Here is a 26,004-nt window from a genome sequence, read left to right as displayed (position 1 = left end):
GGTGTCTTCTTAGGGCTCCAAACAACATCCTGCATGGGTCTGTAGTCCCCAGGACTGTGGGGAGAGAAAGTAACAGCCACACCCAAGCCTGGGGGGGTCTCCAACCCATCCCTAGAAAGGCACAGGGCTAGCTATAGGTTGCAGGCTCTGTAGACACAGATGGCAGTGGGAGCCCGTGGTGGCTGGTGGGGCAGGGGAAGACCGGGGGGTTAGGCCTGCAGAGAGGGCAGCCTGCCCACTGAGATCCCTGGACTTGAGCCCAGGTGGGGGGCAAACCAAAGGTCCTAAGCCTGGTGGGGACAGTGAGGGCTCTGGATACCCAGGTCAGTGAGGGTGGGGCTGGCCCCGCCTGGGAGCAAACGGCCTGGGGCCACCTCTCCTTTCTAAAGCTGGTTACCTCCTCACCCCCACTTCCCAGTGCCCTAGCTGGCTTTTCACCCATTGCTCTGCCCGGCCTGGAGGGGACTTCAAGGGGACACTCTGGGGAGGAGGGGCTGAGAGGCCCTGCTGACCCTCTGAAGCCTTCAGGCCGTCCTCTACACCCATCTCCTGGTTAATTCCAGGCAAAGCGGTCACTGCCCTTGTAGGGAATGGCTGTGGGGCTCACAGGCTGCACAGACTGGCTACTTAACAGGGACAGAGGGAGGGTAGGAGCCCCACTACAGGCGGGAGGGGAGGGTGGGGGCCCGGGGTCCAGCAGGGAAGAGGGGCGGAGACCCACTGGTGGAAGCTCACTTGGTCCACACACCCTAGTGACTGAGGCGCCTGGCCTGAGTCGGCAGCTGCACCGCCCACACTGGGACACGTGGTCTACACGTGAGCATTCATTGAAGGACCGGGCGCCGGGCCAGCAGGCATTCACACGCACAGACCGGGTGGCCACACACCGCGCCCGGCATCTGCTCGGCACACCCTCACGCCAGCCACACTCACACGGTGGGTCGGCAGCATGAGCCCTGCCCAGGGCTCCCCACCTCTCCCTCCAGGCCCGAGCCCCAGGCGAGGTCCTCCTGGGGCCCCAGCTGGGAGGCCGCCTGGCAGGGGCTCCCCACCTCATTCTCCTAAGCACAGCGGTGGCCTGTCCAGGGGACAGGAGAAGACCAACAGAAGCCTGCGGGGGAATTAACTTTACAAGTTCATTCACTTCATCTCCACGCAGCACAAAAGGTGCTGCCGGCTGAGGGGGTGGGTGGGTGGAGTGGTGCGTGGAGATAGCACTTCGGGGAAATGAGCCAGCAACCAAGGAAACATCAACGCAGCACATGTCTGGCTGGGGGCTCCACCCCAGGGGCTCCCTCTGGGGTGGGGACAGGGGCTTCTCCAGGAAGCACCTGGGCAACAGAGAGGACCTGCTTAGGCTAGAGCGGCCTAAGCAGGGACGTGGCCCTCAGGCTCCACATCTCATGGCAGGGCAGTACCAGCACCCCCCCCTCCACTCCGCACCCTGGGGCCTTGGGGGTACGGGGAACCCAGATCATCTCATTCTGCAGGTCAGCTCCGGGCAGGTGCCACTGCCGCCCCAGTGAGGCCGCGGGGAACGCGGGGTCCTGAGGCCTGGGGAGCCTCTAATCAGTCTCAGGCTACCTCCCTGGGCCTGGGAGGCGAGGGTGATGAGTCCTGAGCTGGACCCCGTGCAGACCCAGGGCCGGGACCAAAGGTGGAAACCCACAGAGGTAGCACGAGCTTTCTCTGCTTTCCTGGCTGTGAGGCCTCAGTGCAGCCACACCTCCCCTCCCCACCGTGAGTCTAGGCATCCCCGGGTGTGCAATGGGGACGAGCCTGAGCCCCTCTCAGGATGTCACAAGTATCCATAGCAACGAGGCGCTGCCCACAGGCCCTTCCTCTGACACCACAGTCAGGGCAGTCTGGGCTGCAGGACCCTGGCCCCATGGACAAATGGGCAGCCAGGGCTGGGGGTGATATGGTGGGGGTACACCTGCCTCTGGTTTCCTGATGAGGGGCAGGTGGGCAAAGGGGGAACTGCAGGGCCAACTGAGCAGGGCTGAAGACTGACCCTCAGCCCATGCCCAAGGGTGCAGCTCCTGGGACCCAGAGCGATGGGGGCAGCCTGCAGTGCTCACCTGCCAGGGCTGGCTCACTCCTCTGTGGCTGGATGTCCAGGTCGGCCAGCTCGCTGAGCAGGGCGATGCCATGAATCCCTGAGCTATGGGGCCGGAGGACTGTGCTCGGCGGCCCAGGGACAGCGGGGGGCTGAGGGTCCAGCAGGCTGATGCCGGGCAGGTCCCCTAGGTCAATGGTGGCTGCCACAAGGGCGTCCAGGCCCGGCAGCACCCTGGGCGGGTGGCTGTCGTCGGGAGTTGACCCCCAGTCCTCCTCTAGCTCCTCATCCTCCCCCAGGCCTGCCCCCCCAGGGGCCTGCCGCTCGTCCAGCCTGGCCTCATTCAAGGCACAGGGGCTCCCCGTCTGCTGCCCTAGGCCCTGGGGACCGGCCGCCTCCAAGGGCCCTTGTTCCCCCTCCTCCCTGCCCTGCCCCCTGGTCCTTTCCTCTCGGGCCCCTCCCTGAGTAGAATTAGCCCTGCCAGTGGCCTCAGGGCCTCCTCCCTCGAGGAGGGCCCCACATCGCAGTTCTTGTAGCCCTTCCAGTGGGCTGGGGTCCACTGTCTTCCCCAGGGGCCCCTGCTCGGCAGGGTGGGGGGTGGCAGCAAGGTCCTGGGTGGTCTCTCTGGCCCCTGAGGGCAGCCCAGGCTCCTCCAGGCTCTGGGGGCTTTGGGGGGGTGGCTCCCCTGGCGGGAACGTCCTCACTGGCTCAGGCTGGGCCCTGGGGGTGGCAGTTTGCATAGTATCGGGGTCCGAGAGGTCAGATGAGTGCACGCTGGGGGGCAAGGAGAAGCCCGAGCTGGCCGTGGGGCACATGTGTCCAGGAGGCAGGTCTGCAAAAGAGGGGTATTGTCAGAAGAGCAGCTGGGGCAACAGTGGGCCTGTCACAGATTGGGCGAGTACGGCCTCAAACCCCTCAGACCCACACCTGGGAGGGAGAGTTCCCAGCTGCCCTCTGCCTGCAGAACAGGTGAGGCAGTAACAGGGACATGTGTTAAGGGCGGGCCACAGGGGAGGCCCCCCAGGGCCAGGATGCCTGTGAGCCCCCGGATCCATGCTATACCCTTGCGGGTCCATGGGGGCCCCTGGGGGCCTCCCTGGCGTGCTGTTGTGTGGCTAACCAGAAAAAGGGGGGAGGTTTACAACAAGATAACTAGAATCAGGGCTTTCCCTGAACCAGAACCAGCCGGCAGTCTGTTGGAGGCATTACGCCCCATTAACTGCAATAAAAAAAAAAAAGCCTTAAAAAAAAAAACACAACCCTCTGTTGGCTCAGTCTCCTTATTGTGGAACTGGGACGGGGTTTTATGTTCGCCACACGAGTTTCCAGTGTAAACTCTCAGCCTAATTCAGAGAGAAGCAAATAGCTGTTGGGGAGCTGGCAGGCAGCGGGCTGCAGAGGCCGGGGCCAGGCCAGGACCCTGCACTCGAGGTCATCTCTCCTTGCCTCTGGGTCAAGCAGGTGGCATCGATCCCTAAGGACAAGCTCCCTTGCCAGCTTCAAGGCTGGGGACAGGTCCCGTAGCTGCTGCCCCATGGTCCTGCCACTGTCCCTGGAAGGCCAAGGACTTTATCATTCGCAGGGCACCAGTGCTGGCCATCTGGGCCGGACCCGTGTCCTGCCCCATCTGTCAGGGGTTGAGGAGACAGTGGGGACCCCAAGTGCTCCTTGCGCGGGTCACCAGGAGGATCGTGGAGAGGAAGGAAGACGAAGAGCAGAGCAGGGGACAGGCAGCAGTGCCCCAGGCCCGACCAGGGGGCCTGGGTGGAGGAGAGCGCTGGCCACTCTCACCTGGGTCCAACGTGCTGAGGTTGGCTCTGGCCCGCCGGCCCTCCCCACTCTTGTCCTCGGCGCTGGGCAGCTGGGAGCCAGGCCTGGGGCTGCCGGTCGGGCAGACGGATAAAGTGCACGAGGCGCCAGGATGTGGAGGCGGCGGTGTGGGGCAGCTGGCAGGAGGCTTCAGGGTGGGAGAGTGGCAGCAGGGTGACATCTTGGCAGGGCCTGCGGTGGCGGGTGAGGGGGCGCCCTTGGCCATGGGGGTTAAGGCAAGTGGCTTGTGGGTGGACTTCAGGGCCTTCTCCTGGGTGGGCTCCTCCAGTTCCAGGGGCTGGTCCTCTAGCTTCCGCTGTTGGGAGGGGGGCGGGCATTCAGCCTGGCTCCGGGCCCCCTGCTCAGGGCATTGGGGTTGGGGGTGGGGGGGCATGTGCAGTGGGGACTCCTGGGCCAGGCCAAGACGGAGCAGACGGAGGGAGTGAGCAGTGCCCTGGGCCCGCCTAGGTGTGGCGGGGGTGGTACCTGGAACTGGGCGGCCCGCTGCTGTGGCTGCTGTAGGGTGTAGAGCTCCTGTTGTGGCAGGAACTGGGACCGCGAGTAGACGGGGAGCTGGCCAGGGTGCTGCATGTGGGAGGTGGGGCCCCGGCCCCCGTACATGGGGGGCCACAGCGAGGCCTGGTCCATGACATCAGCTGTGAGGCCAGAGCAGCCATCAGCCCCAGCACGGGTAGGGTGCCGGGCTGTGTCCCCAGCCACCCCAGCTGGCCCTTCCCACCCCATGTCCAGGGCTCATGCACCTCACAGCTGCCTGCACAGCCCCCGGCAGCTGCCTCCCTCGCCGCCCCCCGCCTACGTGGGCTGCGCCCTTCCTCAGACCCACTTCCCACACCCCGCATGCATGCAGCCTGGCCTGGGTGCCCTCACCAAGTGCGTGGGGGGCGGTGTGGGGCGTGGGCTCTGAGGGCAGGATGACCAGCTGTGCCGGGGCGTCCTGGGACAGGGGGAAGACCGATGGCATGGAGCCGGGCACTGAGGCGGGGAAGCCGGGAGGCAGGTTCTGGTGCAGGGCGGGGTGCCCGAGGCCTGGGGACACAGGGCACCGCGGTCAGGCAGCACAGGGCCGGCGGTGGGCACTGCAGGCTGGCCAGGCTCCTCCTTGCTCTCAGGCCTCCCAAACCATGCCGAACGCATCAGCCCAGGGCCAGTGCCCCCTCCCCACCCAAGCCAGGACGCAGGCGCTCCCCCTGCCCCCCCCCAGCTGCCCGTGCAGCACTGACCATAGGAGTGTCCCCCCATCCACAAGGAGGGGCTGCGGGTGCGGGGCAGCCAGGGGGCGTGGGCAGGGTGAGCATGGGGGGTTGGGTCGCCGCCCAGCTGGCCGCTCTGCAGAGAGGAGCTGCCGGTGATCACGAGGTGAGGGGCTAGGTCTCCGGGGCAGCCGCCGGACGGGTGCATCCTGGTGAATTCCATGAGGTCCTTGCTGTCCCTGCATATCATGGGGTCGGGGGGGGAGGCGGTGCTGTGTGGCTCAGCAGTGCTGACCACTCTCCCACTTCTTCCCCCTACCCTGTAGCCGGGAACCTCAGAGGGAGCAGGATGGGTCTGGAGGGGAGCCCGGGCTCAGGCCGGTCTCAGGGTCAGAGGCCCCATCAGTGGACAGAATGTTAGCAGAGCTCCCAGCAACACAGACAGAAACCCCAGGAAGGCCCGGGGTGGGTACATAGCCCTGCCCCCAACGGGCCACCAAACCTGACACCCCAGCCACTTTATCCTACGCCCCAAGTGAGCAAGACCGGAGGAGCGGCCTGGACCCTGCCCCGAGGCCACAGCCCGGTTCTTACTGCAGCAGCAGCTCCCGGCTGGCCAGCCCCAGGCGGTCCTCACACAGGCGGGCCCTTTCCTCTTCGGCCTCCAGGTTCAGTGCGTGGGTGGAACGGGGCCCACCACCAGCTGCATGGGTTGGAAATGGCAGAAGGGATGAGAGTTGGGGCAGTCGGGGAGCCAGTGGCTAAAGGGAACAGTGACCCCACTTCAAGCTGGGGGCTGACCAGGAACCAAGAGGCAGGCTCCTGCCCCATAGGCCTCCAGGTCTGCCTAGGGCAGGGGTGGGGAGCCTCAGGCTCACAGGGGCAGGTTGGGGCCGTTCCGGACAGCACGTGTGGGGAGGGGTCACGGGGCCTGGGGAGGGGAACGTGGGCAGGGCAGCAAGAAGCCGCAGGCCTTCCTCCCAGGGACAGGGCCATACCTTTGAAGGCAGGGGCTGCGCGGCCCTGCCGCCCCGTGTTGGCACCGTAGGCCGTCTCTGGCCGGCTCACCGTGTCCTTCTGCCGGGCCAAGGCCACCGCGATGCCCACAGGTGGCTGCCGAACCTCTCCATCGCTGTGCGGCGTATCGTGTTCCCGGCTTCGGGCACAGTCGGGCCTCTCTACCTCCCCGGGGGCCTGGCCTGGGCCCTTGGAGACTGGGAACTTCACATCCTGCTGGGCACAGCTGGCCTTGGGGCCACCCAAGCCCACGAAGGGAGCCTTCTGGCCGACAACCAGCGCCTGGTTACTGTACTTGAGCAGGTTCTTCATAGCCGAGACCTCATCGGGCGGGGTGGGCAGGTCCTGGGGGAGGAGGGCGGCCTGCTGCAGGCCGCCGCCAAAGGGGTCCAGGTAGGCGCCGCCCTTGCGCTCCTCACCGATGGCCATGGTGGCGCCCTGGCCCGACTGCACACTCCACGGGGGCAGCTGGGGCCCACCATAGCCCAGAGATGCCAGCTCCACGGCCTTGCGCTTGGCCTCGGCCCCACTGACCCCCGGCTCCACCTCAGAGGCCACCACGTGCTGCTGGTGCCGGATCCGGGCCACCTTCTGGGCCCCGTGGGGACCTGTGGGGGCCTCCTTGCTGGCGCTCTTGTCTAAAGTGCAGCAGGCCTGGGTGACCTTCCCGCCCAGAGGGTCTGGGTGACTTGGCCGGACACAGTCCTGGGAGGGGGTGGGCAGCTCGAAGTAGTTGCTTTTGTCCAGCCCACCTGTGGGCAGCCCCGGGAAGGGAGCCTCGGGGCCTGCGCTGCGGAGATACTCCAGGCCCTTTAGTCGTGGGGTGAGGGCCGCCTCGAAGCCCCCAGGCCGCCGCTCACCCTTGCCCTCAGCCTTCAAGTGGGCATAGGAGACCCCATAGGGCGCCGCATGATCAGGAGCCAAGGTCCCATCCAGGTGCCGCTCTTTGCCCTCACCTGCCACGGCACAGGCCTCAGCCGCCTGGAAGGAGCGGCTGCTGTCTGCCAGGTGTCCCACGGAAGGCACGAAGGTGGGCCCGCTGGCCTTCAGGTCCCGGGGGACTTTGTCCTGCAGCGGGCAGAGCCCATCGGGGCCGGCATGGAGCTGCAGGCAGGGGAAGGAGCCGGCAGCCGTGCTGAGGGGCGGGGGTGGCCCCGCGGGCAGGCCGGAGGGCACCGTGTAGGACACGGCGTGATGGAGCATCTGCCGCCGCTCCAGGCACTCGCTGAAGGCCTGCCCCGGCTCCACAGGCCCCGCCGCCTCCTTGGTGCAACGTCCGGAGGCCGCCACACCCACGCCGGGCCGCACCAGCATGCCGCCCGCACAGCTGGCCAACGCAGCCTTGCCCATCTCGCCGTTGAGCACCTTGGTGTTGAGGAGGCAGGAGGTGAGGTGCTTGGGGCGGCCCTCGCAGGGGCCCCTGGGCGCCGTGCCCTCCTTGCAGGGACCGTCGGCCGGCAGAGGGAGCACCAGCTTGCGTCGGTCTTTGCCACTGTCTTCCTCCACCGCCAGCCGCTCCTTGCCCTCTGCCACCTTGCTGGCCCTCTCCTTGCCCAGCTCTTTGCCCATGAGGAAGCGGTCGAACTCCTTGGCGCCCTTCTGCAGGGTGCTGGCCTCGCCCCGGTCATGGCTGCAGGAGCCGATGGGATGGCCAGGGGCGGCCCGGGCCACGCTGGGGAAGTTGTGGTTGGTGGGCAGGAGCGTGGGCTGAGGGGGCAGGTTGCGCAGGTAGAAGTTATCTGCTCACAGAGAGAACCAAGGTCAGTGGGAAGCCCGTGGGGGCTGGAGAGCCCCTACTCCCCCAGACAAGACTCCAGGTACCTCCCCACCACCAGCTGGTTATTGTCTGAAGAAGGCTTAAAATTGTAAAATACATATGACATAGAACGGACCACTTTAGCCACATGTAAGTGGGCAGTTCAGGGGTAGTAACCACACTCACCATCGGGCAACCATCATCACCACCATCTCCAGGATTTCTCCTTCCTCCCAAAGTGAAGCTCTGTCCCCATTAAACACTCCCTCTCCCGTCCCCCCAGGTTTTGACCTTCCTTCAGCCCCCCAGGAGATGGGCACTGCAAATGGTCCAGCCCCCCTGCCTGGCCCAGTGCCCATGGGGATTAGCAGAGGGAGGGCAGGAGCGGGCAGCAGTGTGCGCTGACCGGAGCCCTGGGGTGTGGTCTGGGGCAACGGGCATCTCCCCCTACCCCCTGCAATGCTCAGGGGTGTAAACTGGTCCTGTCTTTACAGCCAGGAGAACCCTAAAAGCTAAGGAGGCTTCTGGCTCACAGCTGATGGCCAAGTGCACAGAGGTGCATGTGTCCTGCTGTGGCAATTACAGGTGTGCTGTGCAGGTGTCCGGCCACATGGCGCGTCGTCTGACAGCCCACTGCAGGCGGGACTGTGCCCTGTGGACAGCCAAGAGCCTGGCTCTTTCTAGCCCCTGTAAGTGCCAAGACCCCCAGGATGAAGTGAGGCCCAGGGAGACGCGTGTCTGAGGACCCATCTCGCTTACTCCTGAATACGCTGCGAGGTCTCCAGCCCCTCTGCACTGTAACCGTGGATAGCTCAGGCTAGGGGGCATGGGTGATTGTTTAAAGAAGGGAGAAAGGAAAACGGTCCTGGGTGGCTGTCCCCACTCCTAGCCCACAATCGGCTTCCAATGTCCCTGCAACTCTGGGCCCACCCAGCCTTGTGGGTGGCGGGTGTACCCCTGGCTCCCCGTGCTCAACCATAGCCTGCTGTCCAGCCTGGGCCCTCGGCCTGGGACAAACCCTTCCTGCCCAGGCCATGTGCTCTACGTGGCCAGCCCTGGGGACACCCACTGCTCACCAAGCTGGGATCTTGGGGGGCCGCCCCACTCTGTACTCAGCTGGGGTGGTGGACAGGCAGAGTGGATGGTCTGCAGCTGAGAGCGGGCAGACAAGGGGGCAACCAAAGAAACATTTGGAGCTTATAAAATTGTTCTCAGTCATGTAAATTCCGTGTCAATTTCCTGCTAATTAAAACAAGGGGGCAAAACCTAATTAGCTTGATTTCCAAAAACCAAAGTGTTCCTGGACAGGGCCACCTGAAGCGAGAGGCTGCCAGGCCCACTGCCCAGAGGGGCTCCCCGGCTCCGGTTCACCGGGTCTGGTGTCTGGGGCTGGGACCACCTGCTTGCCCCTGACAAATGCTGTCAAAATAGCCACACAAGCCGGGGCTGACACAAGAGTTTGGGGGACCCAGCGTGCCAGTCTCACACCCGGAGGAGCCTTGGTTTCCTGGAAGCGTCCAGCATCTGTCCATCCCCTGGGTGTGATAGGAGCTTTCCTGGCCCCGTCTGCACCCATCCCAGCTGGCCAGCCCTGGGCTGGGCCAAGGCCAAGGCCTTCCACTGCCCTGCCAGGCTCTCAGGTGCCAGAACACCTCCGGGAAGGCGCCCGGTCCCTCTGCATGGAAGCTGAACTCACCCCTCCCCTCTGCTCTGCTCCCCCACAGGTGCTCCCCCTCCCACAGCCGGGGTCATGCATGGGGGTTACCTAGGACTCCCTGGCCCTCAAGCTGCTTCCGGCTCCCCTGAGGCCACATGTCCTGCTGCAAGTCCATCCCACTTGTCATCTCATCTAAAACATGGAACCTGGCCCCACGGTCTGCCTGCCCAGCCTCCTGGGCACCACTCCAGGGACAGCTTTCCACAACGCAGATGAGACGTCGCCCCACCCAGAGAAAATCCCCAAGACAGGGCACCGAGGCCTCCAGCCACTTCCCACACCTGTCCCATCTCTAGGCAGCCACGGCTCCTGCAGGCTCCTTGACGGCATCCGTGCCCTCCAGGCGACTGCGCGCGTGTGCACGTGCACGTGCCCTCCCCTCAGCCCCACCAGCCCTGACTTCTCATCAGCAAAGCCCTGACAACAGTGTCTCCTCTCCAGGGACAGCTCCCGGAAGTCCCCTCCTGACCACGGGTGAGAACGCCTCCTCTGTCTGCTACACACACAGATACACACATACCCTTGCAGCCTGTCTGACCTCAGGCCCTGGTGCGAGGTGGGGGTCTGGCCTTGTGCCACCCCAGTGAGGCAGGAAGTGCAGGCTTCTGGGGCCTCCCCCATCCTCACCCGATGGCATCCTCCCTGAGCTGCCCCTGGGACCCCTGAGCTGCCGGGGGTGGGTACAGGGCAAGGCCAGGTGCCACGGGAGCTGAGCGCCACCCCCTTGGGCTATGGCTATTTGAGAGGCTTCCACCTGAGCCCCGAGAGCTGCAGACATGGCCGTGTCTCAGAGAGCTTGCTTGACCCCATAGAACCTGCTGCTGGCCATGGCCCTGGGAGCCAGAGTTTAAATCCTCCAGGGGCCTGAGAAGCAGGCCCACCCTCCTCAGGCCCCTACCCACCATGGCCCAGACCCCCAGGGGAGGGTTCACCAGGCTGGCCACCTTTACCTGGTGCCCCAGAAACCCCCAGCCCCGCCCCTTCCTGACCCTCCAGGCCCCACACCAGCACTTGCCTTTCTGGGTTCCATAGAAACGGTGTTGCCCATAGAGAACGTTGCTGTTTCCATGGTGATCCAAGTGACTCATGGGTAGGAAGGTGGATGCCAGACTCCCCGAAAATCTGGGGTACCCTGGAGCTAGAGAAGCAAGGAGACAGGCTGCAGAGGTGTCTCCAGGCCCCAGGCCCACACCTGCCCTGACCCCAGGGAGGCGAGAAGCCGATGGGCAGCCCAGGAGCGACACCCCATGGAGCCCTGAGCATCTCGCCTGTGGGAAATCAACCCATCGATACATCATATTAACTCTGACTCGTCTAATGCCATCCCTCCGTGCAGCACAAATTGAATTGCCAACGGGCTGGGAGCGAGGGGAGGATGGCACAGGGCGCCTCCATTTCTCTCCCAGCAGCACTTAGCTAGCTGTGTGGGAGCTCCAGGCAGGGCAACGAAAAGGGCTCTGGAGAGGTGTCTTGAGGACGGAGACACGGTGGACACACACAGTGGATGGAGGCCCTCGCAGCACAGCTGAGCTCCCAGCCAGAGAAGCCTGGGGCCAGACACCGCCTCAGTCTGCACCATGCAACAAGCCCCAGGCAGGCGGCCCTGGGGTCGGGCAGCCTACACCTGGGGCTGGCGCAGGCCGGCGGTGGCAGGCTTCCACCGTGCTGGAGGCCGCAGGCACTGGGCTCTCCACCAGCTGGGCCTCCTCTGTGCTCTGAGGTCGGCAAAGGGAGCTGGTCCCCAGCAGTGGCAGCATCGCCCCCAAACAGTTCCCTGCATTGGTCCCCAGCCCCGGGCTCTCCCTGACGCCTCCAGCAGGCCCCTCTCTCCCCCAGGAGGATCCAGACCAGCTGCCCAGCCCAGGAACGCCAGCCACATCCTGCTGCCCGCAACACCCACGGGCCTTGGACCTTGGGGGGCTCTGGCCACCTGGGACACACACCCTACCCCCCCGAAGGGTTGGGGACAGAGAACTAATCACCGGCCTGGGAGGCCCATCCAGGCACTGGCACCCAGCCAGACTCGGGGGAGGGGTGGCCTATCTGCTGGGTGCCGGAGCCACCAGCCCCCTGGAATGTGGCTCCTCACTGCTGGTCCTTCCCCGCCAGGGCAGAAGCCCAGAGCTGGGGTGGCCGAGGCGTCCGCAGGGCTGGAGTCGGCGGGACCCCGTTTCACTCCCAAACTCATGCTCTGAGCTAATGCTCTAAACATTTCGCCATGGAAAACGAGCCCTAGAGGAGTTTCTCTTGGGGACCTCACGATTGTCCCGAGAGCTACCAACTATGGGGAACGGCTTCCCATGCAACCCTGGGCCACCTTTGCTGTGATGAGGGAGCAGGAATCCAGCGTTTCCATAGGGACAGGGAAAAGGCAGGCTGGGTCCCAGGGCAAGTGTCCCCAGGAGGGAGGGCAGGCTGCTCTTGGGGGAGTGTTTGAGCGCCTTGATCAAAGGGAGCCGTGAGCCCCATGCCTGGGGAACAGGGGCACCAGCACCCCTCAGGGAGTCACAACAAAGTCACAGACAAGTCGCAAAGCAGAGAGCTCCCTTCATCTTATTCATTAACTGTTTCCCAACCTCCTTTTATGACAGGAGTTCCCTTTGTTGTTTCAGTGGAACCCCTTGTGACAACTTGTGGCCAAGTACTCCCTGGAACACACTCTGAGAAACACCTTTCCAGGAGGGACAGAACCAGAACCAGTGCAGAGCTCCAGGCCCACACAGCCTCAGGGGGCCCAGGCATCGCCAGTGGCCCGAGGCTGAGGGGAGCAGGCTGGCGTGGGTGGGACGATGGAACCCAGCTCAGAGTAAAGGATGGACGAGGAACGGCAGGGGCAGAGCTCAGAGTGGGAAATGGTCAGGTATCAAACAGGGGCACTCCAGGATCCCCCAAACCAAATGGGGCACCCTTCATCCTGATCCCCGTGAGCCCCTCGGCAGTGGCCGGCCACCAGTCAGCCTCTGACGCTGCAGTTTGACGTCCTCAGGCCCAGTGGGTGTGAAGCTGTGGAACGCTGCCGCCCCCAAGAGATGCCCCGTGCAGAGCGTGTCCCGGGTCCAACAAGCTCAAGGGAAGCTACCCACACCAGCCAGAGGAGGCACGTGCATTGTGAAGGCTCTGCGAGGTCCCTAGTGGTCTCGGGCTCAGGGCTCCCATCCCCAGGCTCATCTGAGGACTGGGGCAGGCGCCCAGTGCTGCCCTGGCCCGGCCTGGCCCTGGCAGCCCCGCTCCTGCCAGGGCTGAGTGTGGAGAGCCTGGCCAACTGGCCTGGTTTGTGTGAGGGGACACATCTGGAGCAGATGTTTCCTAGATTACACTCAGCTCCTGGAAGTCTTGACAAAAGCGCTGGGGTGGGAGCGGCCAGGGCAGGGGGACAGAGGCCTGTGTGTGTTGTGTGAGGGAGTGGTTAAACCATGCAGCTGTCCCCCTTTAATTGGCTGCTGTTAAATCTTTTACGGGGCCTCGTTTTGGTAAACAGAAGTCTGTAAATTCCTCCTTCCCAGACTCGTTTCCCAGGCGCAGACCCCCCTGTGACCCCTCGGGAGGTCCCCGCCTCCCGCCCACCAGCCCTCTAGGGGGAGAAGAGAAGGCGGTCAGCTGGCCCAGTGGTGGGTTCCTTCCTGCCAGTGCCCTTTGGGGGAAGTGTGAGGAGCCCTGGGCCTGAGTGAATGTCTTCTTGAGGACGCCGGTCCCCACTGCTGAGGGCAAGGGCCCTGCATGCCCTCCATTTCTGACCCTAAGCTGGTGATGGGGGTAGAAATCCACCAGGGGCCTGTTCTCCATCTCCGGACTGCAGAGGCTCCACCCTCTGTGACCCCAGAACAGGAATTAGGGCTGCGGACAGGAAGCAGGGGTAGGAGACGGAGATGGAAGAAGAAACAGAAAGGGGCGTGGGCCAGGGGGCTGGGTGGGGGGGAGAGCAAGGGGCTGGGGGTCTGGAGGTGGAGAAGGGAGAGGAAGGGGAGAAGTCCTCCCAGCCCAGACACAGAAGCCCCCTTTCTTTTCCCCAACACTCTGAATTGAAGAAGAATATACAAAATGATTTCTATAAATCAGAACAGCTGTTCTGAGACCAGAAGCCAGAAGCCAGGGCTTGCCAGGTCCTTGAAGGGGCTGTTTTGGAGGAGAATGTTTTGGGGGTGATTCTGGAGAGGCGGTCAGGGAGCAGGGAGCACGCAGGGCACGGGGAGAAGACACAGGAGCAGGGTAGCTACAGAGACACGGCAGTGAGGGGTGCTGGACACCCTAGGCCCAGGGCCAGAGCTCTGAACACCGGATGGGGTGTAATGCAGCGGGAACTCTCAGGGTCTGGGCAGGGGCAGTGCACACCAGGTCCCCGGGCTCCTGAGAGGCAAGACGACCACACCGATGGCCCCTCCCAGCATCCTCGGGTCTCTGCCGGCCACGCCCAGGAAGGTCAGGGGTGCTGGCGGAAGCAGGCGAGTAGGCAGGAAGAGGGGTCAGCTGGCCACCCACCATGGGATAGGGCCATCCAGAGGACCCGGTCTGAAGGACAGAGGGGATGGGAAGGCAGGCAGGGACACTTCACAGGGGAAACAAATGAACGGGTGGGGAGCTCCTGTGACCCCAGAGAAGGGGGGTACCTGAAAGGACCCAGGGCCTGCTGCCAGCTGCTCAGCTGGAGAGGAAGGAGGGGCCCCAGCATGCCCACATCTGCCCCCCTCCTGCTGATCACAGCCCACGCATCCCCTGCATGGCACCTCCCCTCCCCTGGGGTTCACTATAGCAGCCCACCATGTCCAGAGCCTGGCCCCAACTCACACCCAGAGGCATCTCTCACAAGGCTGGGGAGGCAGCAACCCTCCCCCCACCCGACCTTCCAGGGACCACCATCCTGGGGGAGGCTGGGGGCTGCTCTTGGGTGTCTCTGAAGGCTGGACACGGGTGTTCCTGGCCAGGTCTGGAGAGAGAGGTGCATGGCTAGCCAACCAGAAGACCAGTGTTCCCTGGGGTGCAGGGGACCTCCCACCACAGGGTCAACCAGGACCCCCAACCCCAGGCCACAGAGCACACAGGCTACAGGCTTAGCAATCTCTTCTGGGGCCCGATGCACAGGACTCTGCCCCCTCATCAGGGTGCTGCCCTGCTCGCTGCCGGCTGCCCCCACACCACTAGGGCAAGGCCTTTCACAGCAGGCACCTCCTGTCCCTCATGCCACTCATGTTTGAGGGGACAAACAGCAGGGGCCCCTCCCTCCCTGGAGGGCTGGAGGGCGAGGCCACACAGATCCTAAGACTGGAATTGCTACAATGTTCTCCCCAGTGTGGAGCCTCAAGACCCAGCATGGCAGCTCCTACAACACACCTGGCTGAGCCCCCCAACTGTTGGGGTCAGGAATCTGTACTTTTACTGGGTGGGCTCCAAGGAACCCAGGTTGGACCACCAAAGCTGCCCCTCTGACCAGTCCAAGGTCCCATCTCCACTGGGTCAGGTCTACTCTCCAGCACTCAGCAGTGGGGAAAGCCCCTCGGGGAGGAACCCCAGCGGACCACCGCCTCCGCCATCCAGGATGACTGCCAGAGACACCTAGGAGACCCCGAGCCTGGGTAAACCAGGTGCCTGCCGTCTCCCAGGTGACACCCTTGTTACTCAGGGTGTCGATGGCTTTCAATCGCAGTGCAGGAGCTTACTAAGTGATAGCGACCACCCGGAACGCTGGGTTACAGAGCATCCGCACGCAGCTCAAACACTGCTGTGATCAGCTAGTCATGTCTGCCCTGGGTGCCAGGGAGCAGTGGCAGTGGATAGCAGGACGCTTGCTATCCTGCTCAAGCATCTGAAGGGAGTAAACTTGCAACGGCCCCCTCCCCATGTCCTCCCTGCTCTCAGCCACGCACCCGTTTCCAGCACAGGCCCCTCACACTCAGCGCTCAGGGCCCCTGGGCGTCCAGGCTGTGCTTCCCAGGGGTGAGCACACTGGGCTTTATGGGGAGCAGCTGAGGGAGACCCCTCCTTGGGCTGGTGCGGGCTTTGGAAGCTCAGCTCCTCAGGGCGCGCCCACAACTCAGACTTGCGCGGCTGTGGGCTGGGGTCTAAGTGTGGGCTCACACTGATTCCTGTCTCACTCCATCCCGGCAAAGTTGGCCCACCACACCGGCCTGCGGGGTCCTGGTTCTGGCCCTCCACACACACACTGACCCTGGCCGCCCCAGGTGCAGGGCCTGGCAGTCTGTTCTCAGGCTGAGAGGAACGGCTGAGAGACTGGGGAAAGTGCCAGGCTCCCGCGGGCGCCTCTGGAGCAAAAGCAGCGGGCAGCCTGCCCAGGATTCGGGCGATCCGTGGAGTCCCAGGCTCCTGGCACACGCTCCACAGGGAGGAGTGAGGCCTGGCCGGCAGAGCAGAAATGCAGAGCCTGGCAGAGGCCCCCTGGGAGGGAATCGGGGCCTGAGGGCTAGGGAGCACTGAGCCAGGCTGCTGCAGGCCTCAAGCTGGGAATCTCAGCCTGAAGCCGGGAGCAAGCTGGTATGACCCCCAAAACCTTTGCCAACACCCCACACAGAAGCTCTGACTGCCAGAGGCCACCATCGCCCCACCCCGCCCAGAACTCCTGGCCTCTAAGCCAGCTGGGTAGGACACACTGGACACACACCAGTCATCGTGCCTGGGGGTGCCCAAGGGCTTGGGGCCGAGAAATGCACTGAGCCAGCCCCACACAAGTGAGTGGCACATATCAGCGAAGCCGGCCTTTCCTTCTCCTGCCCAGTCGGACCAGTGGCTGCCCACACATGTGCCCCCACTACAAATGTCAACCTTGGGAAGCCCCAGGGCCCCGGCCCAGCACTGGACAGCTGCCGCATGGGACGTGCGGGGACAGAGAGGGCTCGGGCAAGTGCTCGAGACCCCCAGTTGGTGCTTGCTGCAGTGCCTGGATCACGCTGGGTCTGAACAGTCACTCAGCTACATGAGCTTTGCAGATGGGGAAACTGAGGCTCAGAGGTACTTTGGCTCTCCCAGCCTCCCTGCCAGGTGTCGTGGACTTGAGGCTAATGCAGCTCTTGGGCTGTGAAGATGCCCCTTGCAAGGGGCCCAGGGCCTTGTACAGCAGAGTCCTGAGGCCCACGACTGCCTGGGTGTGGGCAGGGACCCATGCTGTGAGCATTCGGGCCCTGGGAACAGTGGGAGCTGGGGAAGGGAGACACCCACTCCTGACACAGGGAAGGCTGAGGGAAACGTGGCTCAGAGAGCAGGGGTGCCCACACCGGGGCAGCCGGTTGGAGGGGAGAAGAGAGGACAGCCTCCCAGTTGGATTCAACATTCAAACCCTATCACACACCTTTCAGAGCTTCAGTTTCCTCATCTGTAAAATGGGTGAACAGCTGTCCACATAACCATGTTGCTGGGAGAAGTAAATCTCAGGGTCAGGAATGGGATAAAATGAAGTCACCCTGAGTGCCACAGATGTGCCAGCTGGCCTGACCTGGAGCCGCGGACTGGACCTAGGGCCCCTGCCTCAGGAACACCTGCGGCTGCAGGAACCAGGCTGGGCAGGTGGGACTAGCCGAGTGCCCTCTGCTGGGCACTGGCCCCCTCAGTCATCAGCACAGGCACCAGCCCTCAACTGCCCTAGACAAGTGCAGGCACAGGAGGGAAATGGGGGTGACCTGGGGCTTGGGCTGTGAAGGAGGGGCAGCAGGAGGCTGGGACCCTGAGGGGAAGGTGGGGAGGGCGGGAGGCAGGCCCCCCTGTGGCTGCGGTGAAGCTGGCTGCATGGGGCCTGTCTGGCAGGGCAGTCCTGAGCCCCGTGTTGGGATCCAGGGAACTTGGGCCTGTCCCCACATCTCAGAGCAGCCTGATGTCCCTCCCTGGGTGGGGGACAGGTAGGCAGGGCGAGGGCTGGAGGGGAGGGCACGGGGCGGGGGGTGATGGTAAGTGGTGCTGTGGAACTCAGAGGCCATTCTAGCCACCCAGGAAAAAGGCCAGGAGAGGGCGGAGCCGACAAGATCTGGGGGAAAGGGACTGGGTCCTGGGCAGGGACCAGCCTCTGAGGGGGTGAGGGGGCTGGAGAGAGCCCTGCTGGACACGTCCGAAAGATGCAGCTGCTGGAGCCAGGAGGACCTGAGGCCACACTGAGGTGGTGGACGCTGGCTGTGGCCTCAGCCACAGATGTTCTCCTGTCTCTTGCTCACTCTTAGACGTCTCTGCCAGCCCTGAGGTCTGAAGGGACAGAGGGGAGCTGGCGGTACTTGGGGAAGCTGGAGGGGTGCCCGTGGCTCTTGGGTGCAGCCCCTCTCCCCACCACAGCCTGGTCCAGGCTGATGGAGAGGCCTCGGAGTGGGTGTGGCCCACACAGCCGGGCTGGCCAGGCTGAGGGCCAGCACTGGCGCGGGCACCCAATGCGGCCCAAGGCTCCCCCTCCAGGTGGCACAAGAGACCATGAGTAGGCCAGGCCGCGGAGCACAGCAGCTCCATTCCCACCCCTCCCCAGCTGAGCCCCCAGCAACAGAATGGCCTTTCATCAGTCTGTGGGTGGTCCCAGCCAGGCAGCTGGGGGGTGGGGTGGGGAGGGAGGGGGCCAAGCTCCCTGACAATAGGACCAGCTGTGCTGGGCCCTGCCCCTGTTGGACCTGACCCACTGGGGCAGGCTGGCTGGACACTGGTTCACCCCTACCCCCACCAGTTCCGCCGCCCACCCCCACCCTAAGCTCCAGAGGGGACCGTCCAGCCTCTGGCAGGACCCCTCACTTGGTGAGCCTGGGAGGCCAGGAGGCCTGAGGGCTGGACATGGGCTGTGCCCCAAGCCAGATGTTCAGGGAGGTTCCCCTGCACGCCAGCTGCTCCCCCAGGGAAGCAGGAAGTGCTGGCCCCTACTCTGGCAGCTGTCCCCACATGGCAGGCTGGGTCCACCAACAGAGGGGGGGCCTGCCTGGAGTGGGGGGCAGCTGGGCCCCTCCCCAACACCTGGCCCCCCCATCTTGGCCTCCTTGCCCTGAACATGAGAACCCGTCAGAGGCCCAGCCCTGGCCAGGCTCTGTGGGGCACCTGCCTTCCTGCCCTTCCTGGGGCTGGTGGAAGGAAGCGGACGGACCAGGGTGAGAGCCAGACTCTGAGCAGCTCGCCCAGCAGCCCACCGCGCCTGTCGGCCCCCACTCTCCGGCCGTGTCGTGTGCTCCCCTTCCCCCCAATACACACGGCAGAGAAACAGGCCCCGGCATGCGGGGAGCCAGCTGGCACCCAGTCAAACTAGCAGCCAGGCATGCTGCCAGGGCAGCCAGCCAGGACTGCCACTCGATCGCCCCGCCCGCCCGCTGGCCTCTCCACTCAGAGCCCACAGTGAGGCAGCCGGCACCACGTGGCCTGCCTGCCGGGGAGCGAGGCTGCAGCAGGCACACGGCAGGGTGGAGGGCAGGGGATCCCCTGCAGGAAGGGGATCCCGGGGCGGGGAAGCTGAACTGAAGGCAGAGAAGCGGACACAGCCAGGGGGTAAACGGAGGCACAGCTGGAAGCTGTGTGTGGTTGTTATGGTCCCTGGGACAGACACACTCGCTCCCCTCAGGTGGGACCTGGCAGGGTGGGGGTACTCCCCCACACGCCTCTTCCGCTGCCTGCTCTGGAGCCTGGGTGGGCAGCTCAGAAGCCGCATCCCGCCTCCCCTTGTCCTGTGTCCACCTGCACTTGCCCACCACACCCACCACTCCATGACGTGAGTTCTCCCCCACTACACTGTGGGCATGTCCACCCCGGAGGCGCCAGTGGCGTTTCAGGGCTGGGTGGACGGACTGCTAGCCCTCGGGGCATCCTCAGGGGTGGAATCACCAAGCCCTGCCTCCAAGCCCAGCTCTAAGGAGCTGCCTCTCCTAGAGGCAGGACAGGCGGGAGCAGGAGAGGGCACAGGCCACAGTGCCAACCCCCCACGGCCTCCCACCCAGCTCGCTGGGACTTCTCTAGGGCTGCGGCTGAGGGCGGTGGGGTGCCCCAAGGCTGCAAGCTCCTCCACCAAGGCAGCCGTTGGCTCAGGGGAAGTGAGTGGCAGGAGGCCGTTGAGGGTGCCGTCTGCAGGCTGCCACCCACCCTGCACTCCCAGCTGCCCCCAGAGGGGCAGGACAGGAGCACCTTCTTCCAGGGCCCCAGGGCAGGTGGCGCTGCCCACAAACCGCCCTCCTTGCTGGCGAAGTCCCCAAGGTGGGACAGAGCTGCTGCCACTCCCAGGCCCCAACCAGGGCCCACCGCTGCAAGGAGGGAAACCAAATCAGTCAGCCTGGGTGTGCCTGCGCACCTGTGGCTGGGCCAGGGAGGGGCAGCAGCCGTTATTTCGGTTGAGGTGGTCCCACATGGCCACTGCAGGCCTCTGCCTGCTCCCCCATGCTCAGCCACACTCCTCTCTCCCGCAGACATCCTGGGAGCCAGGGGCTCCTGCCAGGGCCAGGCGTGTGACGGCAGACACAGAAGATGGAAGGGGCGGGAAGGGGCAGGGGTGAACAGTGCCAGGAGCGCGTGGGGCCCACCCACGGCTGGCCAGGGAAGCCCCACACCAGGGCCTAGACCATGCACACGTGCTCTTCCCTGGGGAGGCTGCTAAGAGGACAGGCTCAGGAAGCAGGCGGCGGAGGTGAGTCTGGGCCAGGGAGCCTGCGCTGCCCACCAGGGTCCTCAGGGCCAGGGGCCTCCCCTCTACCAGGGAAGAGCCAGTCCTTATCGCCGGCCCAACATGTGTGCTCCGCACGGCACTTACAGCCCAGATTATTTTAACAACTGTCCCTCAGTCGTCACCTGTCCTGTTTGGAAAATAGCCCCTTTCTTGTTGCACAAAGAGAGGTTTCTCTCGCTGTCCAGCAGTGCTGGGCGCTAATCTCCTTGCCTGCAACTCAGGCGGCGGGTGCGGTGTGTGGGTCCGTGCTCTGCAAACACACGCCCGCCGCTCAGCAGTCATTGAGTTACAACGGTGCCAGTGCCAGGAGCGGAGAGCCCTCTGTGCCCGATGCCAACTGCAATTACCGCTCCACGTGCCAGCCGCCGGGCTTAACCCTTCCTACATTGCGAGGGACAAGGTGGCTGAGTGGATACCAGCAACCACAGGTCACTTTGGGGCCCAAGGCTGCCATCCACGTCACAGTACCAAGGGACTGAACAGACAGCAGCGAACTGGGGGGGTGCCCTGCCCTGGGAAAACTGAGGGAGCCCCAGAGTCCTCGAATGGCCTCTAGGAGCCCTTCTGCCAACCAGGTGGCCTGCGAGCCACCTGCATTGATGAGGCATCTACTGTGTGTGCAGGGTTATGCGCCGTGGGGAGGCTGGGCCTGGGAGGACTCTGTTCTAGGCCAGGCCCCTGGGGTGGCGGCCTGACTATGTTGACCAAGCTGTCTCCTCCCCGCCCCTCCCTCCCAGCTGGCACATCTGGAACCCAGGCCTCCCCAAGTCTGGGGCAGTGGGCACAGCCCGGCCCGGCCAGCCCAGCTGTGTCCCACATTCCCCGGCTCCCCAGAGCCCTCCCGACCCACTCCCACCTCTCCCTCTCTGCTCATCTGTGGTGCACATCTGGCCAGGACCGCTGCCTAGAGAGGCCCACCCCGTTTCCAACCAATTACCACCTCTCCCATGGGGGCTTCCAGGGCAGGGACACAGCCCCTCGCCAGAGTGCTTGGCAGGGTCTCGCGGGCCAGAGCGGGGGAGCCACTGGCCTTGCCACTGGCCCTGGGCACCACGGTCAGTCGCTCCGGCCTCAGGGGCTGCCAGGAGCCCAGACCCTGACTTACCTTCATGGGAGTGTGAAAACCAGATCTGGGAGGTGGCGGAGTGGGAGCCCCGGTAGGCCTGCTCCGAGGGGGACGGGCTGGGGCCGCTGGGGTGCGCAGGGGCTGCGGAGCCCAGGCTGCCGGAGAGGAAGCTGCCCATGAAAGGGGAGGCCGGAGTGGTCCCCACGAGGCGGCTGCTGGCTGTGGACACAGGGGCAAGGGTCAGTGTGGGCAGGCACCGCGTCCCCTCCAAGGAGCCCTTCAGCGGGTACCTCTCAGGCCCTAAGCCCCCCAGGCTGTTGTCTTCCACTATCCAGGAAGCCCAGTGGGAGCAGCTGCCCACACAGCCCAATGGCTATGCTTGGGGTCTGGAGACCCTGGTGTCCTCCTGTTATTGCAAAACCCTCAAGAATGGCACTTTTGTCATTTCCATGTCCCTCACCCCACTCCACCCCTACCAACCAGGTACCAGGTCCTGTTCAGAGCCTGTAGGGAACAAACTGCTCCATGCACCGTTCTCCTAGGAGGCAGGGCTGACTCTCCCAGGCTGCATGGCGGGCAGACCTGCCCGAGTGCTTTGCCCACAGTTCCTAGAAAGACCCAGGGTCAGCAGAGCCCAGCCCTGCCGGCCCCACAGTTTCTAGCCACCCCCTGGTGGCACTGGGGTCTGGTCTTTCCCCAGAGTGAGGTCTTCAAGCTTCTCCCCAGGTCCAGTTAACTGACTCATCAAACTAGGGTGCCACATCCTTGGTGAACAAGAGGAGAAACTGAGGCAGAGGGCGGGAGAGGGTAGGAGGAGCCTGAGAATGTGCTTTTAAACACCCCGGGGGTGATCACGGTCAGGTCCTGACCAGGCACAGAGTCACAGGTGGCTAGTCACCTCCCAGGACACTCGCGGCTCCCCCAGCAGCCCGCCCGCCCCAGCTCTCCACGCCCACCTGCACCCTCCACCACTGTGTCCTTTCCCTGCCCCAGGCCAGTGGCCAAGGCCAGGCTGAGTGACACTGCCTGGGTTTCCATGACGACCAGTGCCTTGCACAGGAAGGACACAGGTACACCCAGTACACAGAGCAGTCCCTGGCACCCGGCAGGTGGTCCAGGGCTACACTGCTCGGCCCCACCTGGGCAGGGCATCCTAGCACCGTGTCACCTCCGTTCCACCGGCAGAGAGCCTGGCTTGGGACCATCCCAAGGGACGGGGAGCCGGGACCTGGAGGCTCACTGTCCCATGGGGCTGAGGGTAGGGACCTGTCAGGGTGTGCAGGGGTTCTGGAGGCTTGGGGGGCTGCAGGCCCGGCCCAAGGTGAGTCAGGGCAGCGGTTTCCCAGCCTGGGAGGCAGGGGGAATTTGTGAATTTGTGATGCCTCATCCAGCCTGGCTTGGCCCTGGAGCTTCCCAGACACAGGGTGACTCAGCAGAGAGGCTGGGAGGCCAGAGTGGGGAGAGGGAGGGGCTGCCCCGGCCGGGACCCTGGCAGCTTCCCTCCTCTCTGTTCGTGAATGGGATGTGTGAATGGAGGCGCCTCTCCTAGGCACCTCGGAGAAGAGGAGGGGTCTGTGAGCGCTGGCCGGGCCGGGATGCAAGCTGACCTCTGTGGTTCGTGTCAGGCCGCAGGGAGACCCCGAGGGGACCCAGGGGCAGTGGGTGAAGGGGCCCAGGAGCCAGGGACTTCCCGGACCGCAGGGCTGGGACTGCCATGGGCCACGGCCAGACCACAGGCATGATGGGAGGGGACGCTGGGCTGGGAAGGGAAGTGCTGGCCTCCTGGGCTGGCGGACTAGCAGGGCAGTAGAGGGAGGGCGGCCCCTGCTGGGCTCCAGCGACCCTGGGAGGGGGGCCATGCCTGGGGGATGAGTGAGGCCTCTTCCTGCCTCACCCAGGCCCGCCCCAAGTCCCTCAGGCCTTCCCACCCCCGCACCCTCCCAGGAAAGTCCCTCCCACCCTGCTACTCCCAGGGACAGTGGGAAGCAACCGTGTCCAAAAGTCGGATCTGGATAAAGGATTTCTCCAGGAGCTTGGCCTGAGAACCCCACACCTTGAGTGCTCCCACACGAGGGCGGTGGGGCAGCAGGCCAGGCCCCAGGCTAGTCCCACAGGGCTGGCTGGTCCTCGGATCCCAGGGAACCAAGGCTCAGAGGAGCTCCCTCAGAGGGTCACGCACGCCCAGGGCCCCTGCAGGGGCAGCCAGGCTTCCAAGGGCCACCCAGCTGGGGCAGGCGCAGGAGCATGTGGGGAACAGGCCTGAGGCGCAGTGGGCTGTCTGACCCAACTGGACCCTTAAACTGGGATCTGGGCGGGAGGCTTAGGGAATCACGCCCCCTCCCCGGAGACTCGTTCTGGCCTGAGGTGGGGATACTCATGGGTGCCCTGTTCTGACACCATCCTAGGAGGGGGTCCCGCTCAGCCAGACCCAGTCCCTGCTCCATGAAGCAGGGGACACACCAACGACAGGCTGTGCTTCCCGCTGGCCAGACACCCCAAGCCTGGGGCCTACCTCGCCCCATGCCAGCCTGTCTCTCCCCCATGCCAGCCTGTCTCCCAACTCAGGGAACTCTCTTGGGGTGCTTCCTTACAGCTGGTTTCTCTGAGTGCATTAGGAAGGGACCCCTGCCCCAGAGTGTGGGAAGTGTGGGAAGTGTGGGGGTGAGGCAGCGTTCCAGCCCAGCCCTCCCCGGCCTCTGGCCTCAGTCCTGGGCTCCCCCCAGGGCCTGCCTTTGCTCTCCAGGGTGGCCCCTGCCACCACCACTCGGCCTCTCCCAGCCATGTGGGTGGCTTGCAGGGCCCCAAGTGTCCCACCTCAGGCTGGGCAGGCCGCCGGGGGGGTTTCCACTCCTCTCTCCTATCGCACTGAAACAGAAGAGACTTGTCACGTAAATGTTACGTCTTGACACATTCGCTGTAAAGTGTTCGAGGGGTAACACACAAGGAAGTTCACCGTGGAGACCCGCTTGGGTGCCTAGGTGGCCTCTCCCTCCTGGAACCCCAGCCCGAGGCACAGGTCCTTCCAGGGACTCCCTGACCAGCAGGCCGGCCCTGACGTGGGGCTCTATGACCCATGCCGAGAAGGGTTCCGGCTCCCTGCACTGTCCTGGTCTAGAAGTTTGGAAGCAGCAAGGATCCTACAGGCCTTGCCAGGCGGGCACTGCTGTGCTGGGTGTCAGGGGGAGACTGCTGGCTCCTGGAGCCTCCCCATCCCAGCCGGCTCCTGGCCCCTGGACACAGCATCCTGGCTCCCGTTGTCACCTCCACCTCTGAGGAGTCTGGAGATGGCACTGTGCCCATCCAGCAGAGCCGTGGCAAACCTGGCTGCCACCTCCCCAGCCCCCGCCGGCTGACCAGTAAGTAGCCAGCCCCAGACAGAGCCTGAGCAGAGGCGGCCTGGGCCCCTGCCAGGGCCAGGGCTGCATGGCCAAGTCTGCCCGGGAACCAGGCTGCAGGCTTCTTTCCTCTTGGCAAGGTGTTTGCCCACTGAGTGCTGCGGTTACCAGCCTGGAAAGGGACACTAGGAGCCCCAAGAAGCATGAAGGGACAGGGGCTCTCAGGCTAGGCCCTGGGCCAGAAGACCGTATCCTGCCACTGTCTACACTAGGGGGGCTTTACAAACCTCACTAATTCGTGTCACTACCATCCCAGGTGGCGGGCCCGCCAAGCGGCTGACAAAGCAATAGGGCATTGTTACCCTGTGCCCCACGGTCCCAAGTGCCCGGGCTGGGGTTTGAATAAGGCCAGTCCACTCCAGTGTGCAGGGTCAAGGTGGCCACCCCCCCGGGTTCTCTCTCAGCTCTCGTCATGGAGATATGGCTCATGTTTAGGACTATGTGAGGTGTCAGCAGGGACACTGAGGTGGGCCATTCTGTACCTAGTACCGGCCCCCCGCTGGCTGCCCCACTGCCCAGCTGGGCGGCCAGGGTTTGCAGCCCCAGCCTCAGCTCTGCCTAGTGCACATGGAGGGCTGGAGGCCTGGCCCGAGCCCCAGGCTGGCTGAGAAAACCACTCCGGAAGCCAGCTCGCCCGGGAGGGCTGGTTGACACCCCCCTGGCGGCCAGCTTCTCAGGCACAGCCCCACCCCTGGAGGCCTGTCTGTGCCCACACCCCAAGGCCCCGAAAACTGGACCCTGGCTGTGGAGGCCACTTCCCTCCTGGTTGCCCCAGTTGGATGGAGCCAGGCTGGAATGCCGATACCCCAAGAATCTCAAGTGAGTGCTGAGTCCAGCCTTTGCTCACAGGGTCACTGTGCAGAGCAGCTAGCACCAAGTAGGTGGCAGAGGTGGCTGTATGCAGCTGGGCAAAAGAAGGCCCTATGTGTGGCCTTCTTCTGCCAACCTGTCACCAGGCTCACCTGCCTCGGCCATGATGGTCCACAGATGTTGGGCAGCCCTGAGGGAAACTGAGGATGTTCCTGCCCAGAGCCCAGGTGCCACCTTGAGGGGCCTCCAGGCCAGTGGCCACAGAGACCCCCATAGGTCTGACTGGCAGCAACGTCATGCACCCAGAGCTGGAGGAGCGGGCGCCCACTGTGCCTGTTCACCCCACTCTCCCTGCAGCCCCGCGTCCCTGCAGGCTGTCCTGGGCTGGGGAACGGGAAGCCTGGCTCCTCACTGTAACCCCAGCTTGAAGGCTGAGGGAGCAGGAGGAGGGATGGAGGGGCAAAGGGCCTTGACTGCTGGGAGAGTAGTGGGATCACAGAGCCGCAGTGGAGCGAGCATTTGTTGTGACTTAAATGAGCCACTGACACGCATCCTCCT

At 64.5% G+C, this 26,004-nt stretch overlaps 1 protein-coding gene across 3 annotated transcripts in view; it reads right to left on the bottom strand.

Moving 5' to 3' along the window:
* Positions 1-26,004, bottom strand: part of BAHCC1 (BAH domain and coiled-coil containing 1) — a 58,421-nt gene that overhangs the window by 14,215 nt on the left and 18,202 nt on the right. For all 3 annotated transcript variants that reach the window (XR_004421328.1, XM_033090517.1, XM_033090519.1), the window contains exons 2-10: positions 21,281-21,460; positions 10,585-10,707; positions 6,078-7,835; positions 5,674-5,782; positions 5,110-5,318; positions 4,757-4,915; positions 4,355-4,524; positions 3,851-4,184; positions 2,082-2,891 (exon numbers count right to left, since the gene is read on the bottom strand). Coding sequence is in view for 2 of the 3 variants with exons in the window: in XM_033090517.1 (XP_032946408.1) it covers positions 2,082-2,891; positions 3,851-4,184; positions 4,355-4,524; positions 4,757-4,915; positions 5,110-5,318; positions 5,674-5,782; positions 6,078-7,835; positions 10,585-10,707; positions 21,281-21,460 (3,852 nt within the window). In the remaining variant the exon portion in view is untranslated. The remainder of the gene's footprint in view (positions 1-2,081; positions 2,892-3,850; positions 4,185-4,354; positions 4,525-4,756; positions 4,916-5,109; positions 5,319-5,673; positions 5,783-6,077; positions 7,836-10,584; positions 10,708-21,280; positions 21,461-26,004) is intronic.

This window comes from Rhinolophus ferrumequinum, chromosome 21, assembly GCF_004115265.2.
Source record: "Rhinolophus ferrumequinum isolate MPI-CBG mRhiFer1 chromosome 21, mRhiFer1_v1.p, whole genome shotgun sequence".
Taxonomy (NCBI): Eukaryota; Metazoa; Chordata; class Mammalia; order Chiroptera; family Rhinolophidae; genus Rhinolophus; species Rhinolophus ferrumequinum.
Note: the sequence above shows the minus strand (reverse complement) of the source record. Positions and strands in the feature narration are given on the sequence as shown.